Raw genomic sequence first — 12870 nt, forward strand, 5'->3', positions numbered from 1 at the left:
CTAGCCAAGTCAGAGCCCAACCCGTGCGGAGCTTCCGCAGGCGCACTGCCAAACGGGCGGTGCGTAAAACCCAGAGACAGAAGCCTCAAAACACTGGCCTTTAGTGGAGAGGGCCCGCAAACGTGACTTTGAGGTGTACGTCTACACTCGCACACACAGAGGGACGAGAAGAGGACAAGCTGAGCGCAGACAGAGGCACGTGTGCACCGTATCCGGGAAAGCCCTATAATGTCCACGTCACTGTGAATGCCGCACCAATCCGTTCCATTGCCCTCGTTCAAAAACAAGTTCCTGAGACAGTTAACTTAACTCCTAACTTGGGGAACTTGCTCCCAACACAAAAGGGAAAATTCCTAATTTGATTGGCTTCATAGGTGCTGACCCGTATCTGAACCACTTCACAGTCAAGTGTTAACTGTCCCTGGACATGCTGTCAGTCACAGTTCAACACCTGTTTGGCAATGCCCTGTTGCTCTTAGAGTACCCTGCGTGGAACCATTTTGCCTTGGGGAGACCCTTAACAGGAGTTACTGCCTTGACAACATATGCAAGCCCTTGCACTGGTCTCACTTTCAAAATTGCTTCTTGTAAACTTTCTCTTGTGCAAACCAGCGCTGACTTGATTTTAAACTCGTGCAATGGAATAACAGCTATCATTCACAGGGCTGAACACAGACGGACAGACTATACAAGGACTTACAACCAAAAACACAACTTTTTCTTTGTTACCAATATTGTATACCAAAAGCCATGGAAGGAACAAGTTTTACGTTTTTCATACGTCTTTTATACAGTGATTTCTAATAGCACATTGAGCTGTTTACCATGTTTTGATTTTTGTCTTAGTTACACTAAACTGAAACCCTAGCTGTACCCCTCCCAACATGGTCTCCTCCCTCTTGGTGCAATGTGCTTGTGAAACATGTTGGACCTCAAAACAGATGCCGGGGTGGAGGTTTGCTGAGAATGAGACTTGTGGGAGGCCCCTGTGTAACCAGATCCACCTGCCATATGACTTCTACGGTCCAGCTGGCTGCTGGCTCTAAAGACAACATAACGTCTGGTAATGGGAATAAGCTACCAGTTGGGAGTGTAATGCATGTGTGTGCACGAGTGTGTTTGGGAGTGTGGAAAAAGTGCACAGCTAACGGTTTGTGTGCGTCTGTGCCAAGTTTATAGTGATACACAGTATCAAACTTATATTGATCTTTTATCAAAACATCCATTATCAGTCAGTCTGCTGATGATGCAAATTCAAAGCTACAGAGAAACTGGCTGGAAAATCTTCATTAATTAATTTAATAGACGTTCACTATTTTACAGTCCGAAGCTTATTGACACACATGCATAAGCAATAGGGCTTCAGACTCTGGGCCTCAAAAGCAATAACAGATGAAGAGGAAGCTCACAGTATAGTTGGATATGTTTATACATTCTTCTGCAAGACTGTGGTCTCTGTCAGACTATCAAAACGTTGTTTACAAAATGCATGCGTTGTCTTTACCGCACTAAATGTGTGACGTCAGAGCCGAGAAAGACTTGCACCACCTAGTGGAGAAGTCGTTCAACTGGCACATTTGTTTGAGTGCAGTGACTTGCAGCCATGCTGTGTGCATGTTTTTGATTCAGCTGGTTGTTATTGCTGCTGATGTCAATGGTTAACATCCCTTTAACTGAACAGGAGGAGATTATCAAAGAGCTGTTCAGTCAGAATGAAAATGCACCTTCATGCCACAGAGCGTAAAGAAACAGGATCACAGTGTCTCTGCATTTGGTTGTTGTTTGGCTTTAAAATTCACTGAGCTATCTAGGACATCAGAGAATGTTGATATTTAGCCAATGTGAGTAAAGTCACAGTGCTGATTTAGTCTGCTGAAGAGGGACTGACTATCCAGCAGAGGTCCCGCTTTGCCTAGAAACTGCTGCACATTTACACACAGGAGTGAAACACACATATACAGACACACTAAGCACAACAACAAAAAGGCAAGGAAAGAAGGCAAGGCAAGGCTTTTATGCGGTCGATACAGTAATTAGGACTTCTACTTCTCTTCATGTTTTCATTTTCATTTGGTATTGAAAAAGTCAGCGGTGAGATAGTGTGAAAGAGGAAATCTTTCAACCCTCTGTCCAACAGACCGCACCCTCCAGCATTAAAACCCCCAAAAACATCTAACACATCTCAACTTCAAGAGCAAAGCTGACTCAAAACTTCTCTCAACTGTTTATTCCACTGCTGCTAAAACACAACACCTAATTTGGCAACTTGACCAGAAAATACTAACAGCAATTCTGTGGTGGAACAATCAATATGGATTTTGGGGACGGGTGGCTGTGGCAGTGTGTGTGTGTGTGTGTGTGTGTGTGTGTGTGTGTGTGTGTATGTGTGTGTGTGTGTGTGTGTGTGAGTGAGAAATGAGAAACACATGTCACATTCACGTGTTATGTGCTGCCAGGCTGGCGGGGCTGAGGAACTATTCCAAGCTTGGGGATTTTATTTTGGGGGTCTGTTATTGCCCCTAACCCCCCCCCCTCTGCTCAGCAAATCTCCTACTGGGAATGCACTATATGATAAGCTGGGACCAGTATGGCTGCCCCAGTTAGGGTGATCTGAGATTCTTTGATCTGAGATTGCAAAAGCAATTTGCTGGTTGCATTTTTTTTTACTAAATTATATTTACTCTTTCCTGAAAATGACCATTTGAAAAGTCAATGCAGGATTTTCTATGTTCTACAAGAGAAAAGGGCAGACATGTTTTTTTAAATGCTCTTTTTTTCTTTACGGCACAGCAGACAGTGCAGAGAATGAAGAAGCTCTCCCTCTGTGTGTGATGGAATCCAAGCTCTCTGTGCTTCATTTACATATAGCCATGCCGCCACGCGTGCTTTCAGCGCATATTTGTGCAATTGAGTGTGCCCCACTGGCCAGCTCACGGCCGCCGCTCTGCACTGCCCTCTCACGACAGTTAAAGCTGACGATGCCATCCCGACAGATAGCGTCCTTGCAGAAGTGCAGCACCCATCCTCCGGTTCCTCCTCAGGTTAACACTGTTAGCTATTGGCTGTCGCCATGTGGAGCGCCGCTGAGAGGCAATAGAAATGCTCCCAATATGGTATATTTAAGGTTTTGGGAGCATTGACTGGACATGTTCTATGCAGACAGATAACCCACTCCACTTACATGACGTAGGAGAGCAAACTAAGGGCAAGCCAGTCTTTGCCACATCGTTCAGTTTGCCAACATGGTACTAACACTATGGGCAGTTTCTAGTTTCAGTCACTGACATCCTCGTGTTTGCCTGAACTCTGTATAATCTTGTGTTTTCCGGTGCCTTAGATCCATTCTCCGCCTGCCTCACTCAGCGTCTCGGCAGTCTGCTTCCCAGCCCGACAGCTGAGCTAAAACTAATGCAATCAAACACAGCAGCCCAAACTTCATTGATACAAATGAAGCTGACAAAACATAAGAAACACAAGAATTACAAATTACAATTTAATAGCGGACTCAAAGATAACCATAAAGTCCAATCATTGCCTCTCTAAGACACTTTGAAAAAAAACAGTGTAAACCTCATGAAGATAGAATTTATTGCAGGGGTGCTGTATCAGACTGCATGTGTTTTAAATTAGTGTACATAATAAACTGGGTACTAAGTATTTATTGTATTTGAATGTTATTTCCTGTCAATGGTTAATACCACTTTTTAGCCACAGGGTGGCAGCTTTGCTCTACTCTACACATAAACAAGTGTTAATACCAATATTATGTTTACTTCTGGGTCTATTCATACATGTACAATTTGTGAACCGACGTGCTGTTTTTCAGAAATATGTGCTGACTTACATTTTTTTGTGTGTATATACAAAACTATATCACAGCATTATTTGCAGGAATGTCGCCACAAACACATTTCATATTACTGAAAATATATAAATATTGCAAATCTTATATCAGTGGGTCAATGACCATTGTGTTAACTTCTTGGGCTATAGATTTGACTTAACAGAGGATATTAGTGCAGCACAGATTTAGTGGTTCCCAGTTTACAGGTTAACATTATTATGATCAAAGTCTACAATTCATATTTATATTAACCAAAGTGACCAAAGAGGTTACATACTCAGTCACATATGTTTATTGTGAGACTGTAAGATATTTTGATGAAAGCTGATAAAATATTAGACCATGGGCCTTTTTTATTTTGCATTATAAAAGTTTTCTCAACATTGCGAGATAGAACATTTTAACCACTATCCCTATTTAATGCTTCTAGTTTTAAGTGGATAAATTGTTATTTTTTTCTATTGAACTCTAACAAGTTCCAATCATGTGTTTTCAGCTTTGGTGGTGAGGCTAACTCATAGTTTACATACTGCAGAATGAGCCTTGTTGTATTAACTGCAATTCATGAATATAATAAAACATTAATAGTTTGTATTTTTATAGTGCTCAACAGTGAGGTCCTGGAAGTGAAAATCACATTTGTATTCTAAATCAAGGATTTGAATTATCAGCCATAATGTTGTTATCATCCAAGGTAGCCTTACCACGAGCTATGAGATTGTTAAACGATGGTCAATGGTCCTGTACTCCACAACTCAATATGATGTCAACCTTGATATAAATAACATAAAAAAAACATTATTGGCAGTGTCATGGAGAAGTACTACACTATCCACAATCCTAATACTACCAATAATAGCAAACTTTCCAATGTTCTGATGTGACAATCATTAGCTTTTATTAGCTATCGTTAGCAATGGCCGGTCACTCACGAGACAGCTGCCCAGCTGTTTCTCACACAACAATTCAATTTCTCGCTGATATTCGTTATTTTGCCTAATACACACACACATATATATATATATATATATATATATATATATATATATATATATATATATATATATATATATTTATTAAATGAACTGCTCTCCCTAAAACCACATGACTTCTAGTTTGTCTTTCTTGATACAGAAATAAATAAATGTCTTACAAAAATAACTCCAGATATCACTAACATATATATTTATATCTTTAATTAAACTGCAGCTTTAATCTACATGATCGGGATATTTCATGTTTACAGTTTCTGCCGTGCGTTAGCATGAGTCATTTTAGCAGGGACGTCACTCTGATGACATGCCAAATCATGACTTAGAAACATTTCTGAATTCCCCCCAATGTCCCTTATCCTCGAGTAGATCTCTCTGTGTGTCTGACAGATATGCAAAGTTACCAGATAAGATTCTTTAGAAAAACAAAAAGATTTGGGCTTTTGGTTTCTGTTGTCTATCTGTCTTCGAGTCATTTCAGATATAAACAGTATTAAGTCTGTCCTCTTTTAAATGAACTCTGACATTTCTTTGTCATTTGAGGGAACTGTTACATGGTAATCAAGAAACTCACTGCATTGATAAATGTTTGAGATTAAAACTGCACCATTTTAACCATCCTCTTAGCTGGTAGGTTTGAGTTTAAATGAGTAAATAACAAAAATACTCCAAGATTTGACTATTTAAAAAAATAGGCAGAATGTCAGGCCGAATATTCTATTGAACAATTGCAAGTGCAGGATGTACTTACATTTTCATTATTATTTTTCTGTATATTTTAATTTACAAAAACTACAGCCACATGGGCTAAAAGCAACATACTACAGTATGTAGTAGTAGAGTCTAGTTCTGTACCAAGTTAGTATTCTCAGTTTCCCTCTTCTTTTACTGCATGGTTCTTGCTGTGGGTGATGGCAGGGAAGGCGTGGCATGTGCGTGTGGTGATGCTGGAATGTGGTATGGGAGGCTCAGTTAACCACTGACTGGAGACTGCTGGGCGGTGCGCATCAATCCCAGCCCAGTGTGATGCTTAGCAGGACTGAAGACAGGAACAGACAAGCGAGGACGCACACAAAACACAATGCATGCAATGGGAACATGTATGTGCTAATATCTTGACACACACACACACACACACACACAAACACAGAAGGCAGAGTGTGTTTCTCAGTAATGTAACATGAGTCAGTCCCTCATTGCACATCAGCAACAACAGGTGGGGCTATCTATTCACCAGCACCCTCTCTCTGCTCACAGACCGTCAACAACGTCTCAGGCACAACACATATATAAACATGGTGTCAGAGAAAATTACTATTCACAAATTGAGTCACTTGCACTTAATACAAATAGAATTAAAAATGGAAATTGAACATCTCCCTTCAGTGCTTTGTGTTCACTTAGCAGAGTCTCAGGGTCAGTGTGCTGAAATGTCTCTGGGAGACTTTCAGCAAAAACAGGAAGTCTGTTGAATGAAACTTGCCACAAACAGAACTTGCTTCCTCTCAAAAGCCATTGTGTGAAATGCCAGCAAATATAAAAACATTGCATCTCAAGAACCACCAAGTAACACACTGGCCGCAAAAGTCAGGGTGTTGGGTGACACACATCTCACTATATGAGCCCATACAACCCTTTCTACTGTGCAGACTTCCATTAGCATTGTCTATAAAATAATCATTAGGAAAGTTCCTGTGGGGAACATTTCCTCATCAAATCTTCTTTTAGGTTTCATCAATCTGATGAATGTGTTCCAGTTCATTAAAGGAGCTGTATTCAACATTTTAAACATACATCTAGCATCAAACAACAATTTGCTATGTAAAGATATAGTGGAGTAATGTCTACCTGAGCAGAGAATGAAGTCACTCTCCCTCTGCGTGTGCTGTTATGCAAACTTCTCCATCCTTTGTTGACATGGCCGGACCGACTGTGCATGCTTTTAGTGCATACGGGCGTGCCCCCACAGGGTTAGCTCACAGCTGCCGCTCTGCGCTGCTCTCATAGAGCAGTTATAGCTGATAGTGCCATCTCAACCGACCGCATTGTTGCGAAAGTGTAGCACCCACCCTCCGGTTCCCCCTCAGGTTAACACTGTTAGCTCTGTCAGCACCTTCCACGTAGTTTGCACTGTTAGTGCTGTTAGCTATGAACCGCCGGCTCGCCGTCGATATGTTGATAGCCGTTGAGAGGCCATCGAATGGCTCGCAATCTCAGATCTTGCTCCTTTTACACATTGATATACCAAATTCCCACTAACCAACTAATTATCATTTTTCGACTAGCATTAACGTCAGCATCCTGGTTGTAATTACAACTGGGAAATTCATCCTATATCCGACTTAATCAAAATAAAGTGCCTGAAAACCAAACCGACATGAATGTTCGTATCAGCCAAAGTTCCTCCTTTAAGGTGCAGTAATTAAACCCAAGTATGAAGCTATATCTTTATGTATATTTGTTTAAGCCTTATCGGACCAACTCTACAATTCTACAATTGTCTTGAGTTGTCCGATGACGTGAATATTTATAAATCATAAACATGTGAATCTTTCCCACCTCTACCATCCATATAGTGTGCCACAGTGAAATTTACCAGAGTTCTGTGCAGATGGAGAAAATGAAAATGATAGTGATACTCCACTTTCTGGTCCAATTCTGCCAATGAGTGTGCAATTGGTTTACATGCATCCAATTAATGATAGTTCCAGTTGATGGTTTTTTTTAAGACACCAAACTCCTTTTTTTGTTAAAATCACATTAGGGGAATTAGTCTGTTCAATTTATTTTCTCAACTCACATGATGTTAAGAACAGTCTAAGCTTGTGTCTTTCCATAAACAAATATATGCCAGTTCTGTCTGTGAAGATTCAAATTAAACCATAACAGTAACCACTTATAAAACCCTGTTTCAACAATAACAGTGAAATCACTAAATGTATAGTGTTCTATTTCAACATGACCTTGTCTATTGCTGTTGCCCAGACAGTGAAGCGATCATTCTAGGTCTGTGAGCCCTGCGTGCAACGTGTATGAGCACTCCCTCTCATGAATATGAACGCTGAAAAGATGCAGGATGCATAGATTAGGAACATACCCCAGGCACGAGTGTCTCCGACCGTGTCCGAAACCAGTCGGCACTCCTTTCCTTGCCAATCGGAGGTCTTTGCTCATTGTTCTTTGAGCTCCTGACTCCTCCTATGGATTCTTGAACTTAACAACTCAGTCCGTTATTTTTCTGCTGTGATCCACCAGGTTGTTCTGGAGCGGCTCCATGAGGTTTGTATTGCGATAAACCATAACACAGGAAGTTTCCAGTTGAGAAAACAAAACAAAACTAACACAGTCAGATGGAGGACAGATCTGATTACTCCTCAGTGCTTCAGAATGAATGAAAAATCGTTCAGGAACATTGCGAAGTTCACCCACTGAAGTCCCAGGCAAAACAAGGCTGACTGGAGTATGATATTAAATTAGTCTCTCTAGAAGGAAGAAGCGGGAGCTGTTGTAACTGAAGACTCAGCTGCAATGAACTGCTTTCCACAGTTGTCTGTCCTCTCTTACTGATTTGTTGTTGTCGTCACCACTCAAAGTAATCCAAGACGTGACATTGACTACATTCCTAAAAGGGACTTCAGTTGCACAGCTCCACATTGTACAGGATGTCTGGAGAGAAAGTTCTAAAACTTTCAAAGTAGCTTCGTTACTCGTCTTCTGTCAGTCAGTCACTCTGTTTGCAGGAAAGGGGGGTGGTTGAGTTGATGCATGAGAGCAATGTTACGGCATAGCGTCAGCGAGGGTTGACCTCTTCCTCCAGCAGTGCGAGACCATGCAGAGTCCCCTGGGGTCGCTGTGGGAGCTTAGGACAGCCCACCAAGTCCTCAGGAGCTGTGGAGAAGTCTGTTTTCCACAGGATGTCCAATGCCAAGACACATATACAAGAGCTCAACCTAAAAGCTTTGGATCAAGTTAAAGGCTGATCTTCTTTAAAGCAACATTTCCACATATCTAAGACAAAGACAAAACATTGCGTGTTGACCCTTTTTGAGCTTTGAGAGACTGAAAATACTCCTGTATTGAGACAGTTATAGAGGAACTTTTTGGTGAGTCCCAACTTGTCAAAGGGAGATACTCTACTGCGTGGCTGGTGGGCGTTTTTGTGTTTGGCAGAGCTGGCTTGGCTCAGCCTTCATTGACACGTGAGATCAACGGGCCACCTGACCCGACACCCTCCTTCTGCTGCCCTGCAGCTACATAATTACTGAGGGATATTGTTAGAGTTGGTGCTGGGCAGGGTAGCAAACAAACACAAGCTCACATTTACAAAAACTATATATAGTAGTGTTTATTGAAAGGTTTAGTGTCACATACTGGTGTAAATTAGAGCAGCAACTAAAAATTATTTTCATTATAGATTATTCAGCTTTTTTTTTGTTGATTAATCAATTAATCGTTTCGTCTATAAAAAGGCAAAAACTAGGGAAAATGCCCATTACCACTTCTCTGAGCCCAAGATGATCTTGGTCCTTAAATGTCTTCTTTTGTGTGACCAAGACTCCAAAACCCACAGATATTCAGTTTGCAAGCAACAAATCCTCCCACTTGAGGCACTTGGACCAGAGAATGTTTACACTATTTTTGCATGAAGGATGACTGAAATGATAAACCAATTATCAGTACCATATAAAATACATTAGTTGCCAAATGTATCTGTCAGTCAGTTTGATTAGGCTAATCGACAAATCATTAGCTCCAGTCTAAATGCTAGAAATAAAATGGAGGAAAAACTGAACACTGACGACGATAATATTGGCAACAACCAATCCTAATATAACATAACATAGTTTGCACACACACACAAGACAGTTTGTAACGATCCTAGGATCCACAGGACTATGTTGTCCTGAGTGAGAAAGGCAGTCGAAGAGGAGTGAGAAGACACATTTCACAACTTCTCTACACTCATTAACTTTTCACACATTATGTGATAGTACTCTAAGTCAGAGGCTAAAACATAGGATGGTGCTTCAGCCAATAGACTATTGACTCGGAGGTGAGATAACACCCCTGCCATACAAACACATACCCCGCCTGAAACCAACAGATTCCCAGTTTTAACCTGAAGGAGACAGCAGTGAGAGCTCACCAACACAGAACTGCTAAAAGTATGTGCTTAAAACGAAGACTGTACAATATTTGTTGGCGTTATCGTAAATGATGACATCTTCATGTGCCCCGGAGGGAATATTGATGTTTTCATTCTAGACTTTTCTTATAATTTTCCCTAAGCATATTCAAACCTCAAGAAAAAGAAACATCTAGAGTCCCTGTAGTATCTTTTAAATCATGGAGGGGCAGCATGACTGGTAAAATGGCACACCAGTAGATATACAAGCCATTTGGCTACGGCCCCAGTTCTAGATTAAAATAACCATGTACTAAGTGTTACCACCTATTTTATTTCCCCATTGCTAACACCAGAGAGGAGTTGCCATTTTGAGGGCCGAGCTTTTGTTTCTCACGACTGGCACTTTAATTTTTGCTTCAGATAGAGAGGGACACTTCCGTGGCAACAGTCAAAACCACCACAACCACTTCCCTGAACAATAGGGTACACTACACACTAGAAAGAGGATACTGCTTAGAAATACATTATCTTAGAAATGTGGTACAACTTGTTTGTCTTGTGGTCGATGCATTTATCTGAAGTATGTTATAATAATAACAACAATAAAGTGAAGTAATACAAGGATAAATAAACAGACCTATGAGCCTGATATAAAAGCTTACAACTAAACAATTCTTATATGAATGGTCACAGCACATTAAGATCCCTACGCTTTAGTATAGGGATCTTTAGTGTGGGGAATTTAACCTTTTTATAGCACTCGTCAATTTGTATTGTTTTTATACACATACTTAACTGAAACACCAACTCGAATTTTTCACTGTGCACATTTTAAATTTGTTTATAAAGCTTTTGCACTACTTGCAGCATTTATACAGAGGTTTAAACCACAAGTGTATTACGTTTGCCTGATTTCCTGACATCCGCGGATCTCGTCTATCTACCCTCATTTCCTGTCACTTCCCTACTGTCCTCTGTCAAATATAGGTAAATATGGCCAAACAATATATAACAAATATTACCTAGTAAACTAGAGTTTTAACATTGTATTTTTGGCCATCACCACCTCTTTTTTCTTTTTATTTTGATGATGAACTTACCCTAATAACTGGGTTAATGAGGAGTAATGAGAGAAAGCAAAGGTGTGTATGGTGCACTTCACTGTCATTTCTCAGTGTTAAAGTCCTCTCAAGATGAAACAGATGACTGCAAGAGCAACATTTACTCAGATCATCATGCAACATTGTGATTGTACAAAAAAGACCAAAATGTTGTTGATGCTCATTAAATCATTTTCTACAAATAAAACCTAACAATACTCTTTACTGTGTGTACCGATAAATGAGGGCTTTAGACAGCAGGGTAAATTTCCTTTCTAGGAGTTTGCTCAAGTGACCTAGGTCATGGCTGTGTACTTGGAAAATCTATTTCATACGTCACTACCCGTCAGCGCTGCCTTTTCACGCACTCATATGGTTTTTATCTATTTTAAAAATCAGAAAATGACTTTAGAAAGTCCCGCTGATACCTATACTTAACATTCTGTTCTGAAATTACTAATAATCTCCACCCACCACAATAACTATCTGCCATTGTCTTTTAAACATTTAAGACATGCAATTCCAATTTAGACATTGTTGCTACAAAATTAAATGTACTTGATTTTTGCTGATGAAAAAGAGCCCCATGCTCTCTATTTTCAGTCACGAGGAACAAACGGCGCAGCATTAAGCATCAGCCTTGTTTACTGCGATGAGGTAATAATCCCTCTGAAGTCAGCTTTGTCTCTGCTGAACAGAAACCTCAGGTCAGAGTCAAGCAGTCCAGCTCCTCCTATCGGATCTATTCTCCTCACTATTTGACCTACGCTAGGCCTGCTGAACACCTTAGGCACAAAACAAGTAACTCTCTTTCATTGCGAGAACAACGAGATCCATTGAGATGACACCGGTCCCGACGTCAACAAAATCATGATTTCCCACAGCTACCTTCTCATCAGACAATGGGCCTTTTTTGCCACAGCAAACCCATGACACACATCTTGATGAAGTGAAAATGCCCCTTACCTTTATCAGCCCCTGAAACAACTTGAGGTCATCCAAATTTAGAAAGGTGTCAAAAACACTGAAGATGATGGCCTTCAAAATGTATCTATTTTATCCATGTACTCAACGACAACGTCTCGAGAGAAAGTCCTGTAAATCCTGATTACGTAATATCCATGCCAATATGTTTGTAATTATTAATACTACCTGGGTGTGTGTGCCAAGGTGAAGCGCCTCTGCAGGGCGATGCTGCGGTTCATGAGGAGCTTGCGGAACAGCAGAGGAGAGTCCCGGGGGGAGTTTCGGGGAGAGTTGCAGGGGGACATCCTTGGGGATCCACAGGGTGATCCAGACGTTAGCTGTGGTTTCAGCTTGATGGGCTGAGTGCTGCTGAGCGGGAGGGAACCAGTCTCCCCAGAGCTTTCCAAGACGGCCTCACTCATACTGCTGTATAAGGCTTTAACGAGTCCAGGTTGTCCATCTCAAAGCAGCAGTATTCTTCAAGGGAATTCATGTAATAACTCGTAAGTCTGTCTTGTAATGATGCGCTACATAGACAGAGACACTTGTGGGAGTCTCTAAATTCTTCAAATCCACTTTTACTATGCAGCTTAAGAATCTTCTTTATCTTTCACAACGGAGCTATGTAAAAGCACTGTTGATGGACATGGACGCGAGTGCAGGAGTGAGCCCTCCCCTCGGCAGTCAGCTCTGTTTACATAACACTGAGTCCTGCCTAAATATGGCCAGGCCTGAATTATAGCGTTGTTAGCTCATACCTCGGGTGAACTAGCTGTGTCCACCATGCAGGAGTAAACTGGAAACCGCCAAGCGCATCAGTTTGCACTTGTTTCCTTCCTC

At 41.0% G+C, this 12870-nt stretch overlaps 1 protein-coding gene across 2 annotated transcripts in view; it reads right to left on the bottom strand.

Moving 5' to 3' along the window:
- Positions 1–12870, bottom strand: part of LOC306695031 (3',5'-cyclic-AMP phosphodiesterase 4C-like) — a 70732-nt gene that overhangs the window by 36010 nt on the left and 21852 nt on the right. The window contains exon 1 of one of the 2 annotated variants that reach the window (XM_079158136.1): positions 7934–8933. The exons of the other annotated variant lie outside the window; for it this stretch is intronic. Coding sequence (XP_079014262.1) covers positions 7934–8010 — 77 coding nt within the window. The 5' untranslated portion in view covers positions 8011–8933. Of the gene's footprint in view, positions 1–7933; positions 8934–12870 lie in introns of those variants that run through there. 2 annotated transcript variants of the gene reach the window in all.

The sequence above is a fragment of the Pholis gunnellus genome (assembly GCF_910591455.1).
Source record: "Pholis gunnellus genome assembly, chromosome: 4".
In the NCBI taxonomy this organism is placed as follows: Eukaryota; Metazoa; Chordata; class Actinopteri; order Perciformes; family Pholidae; genus Pholis; species Pholis gunnellus.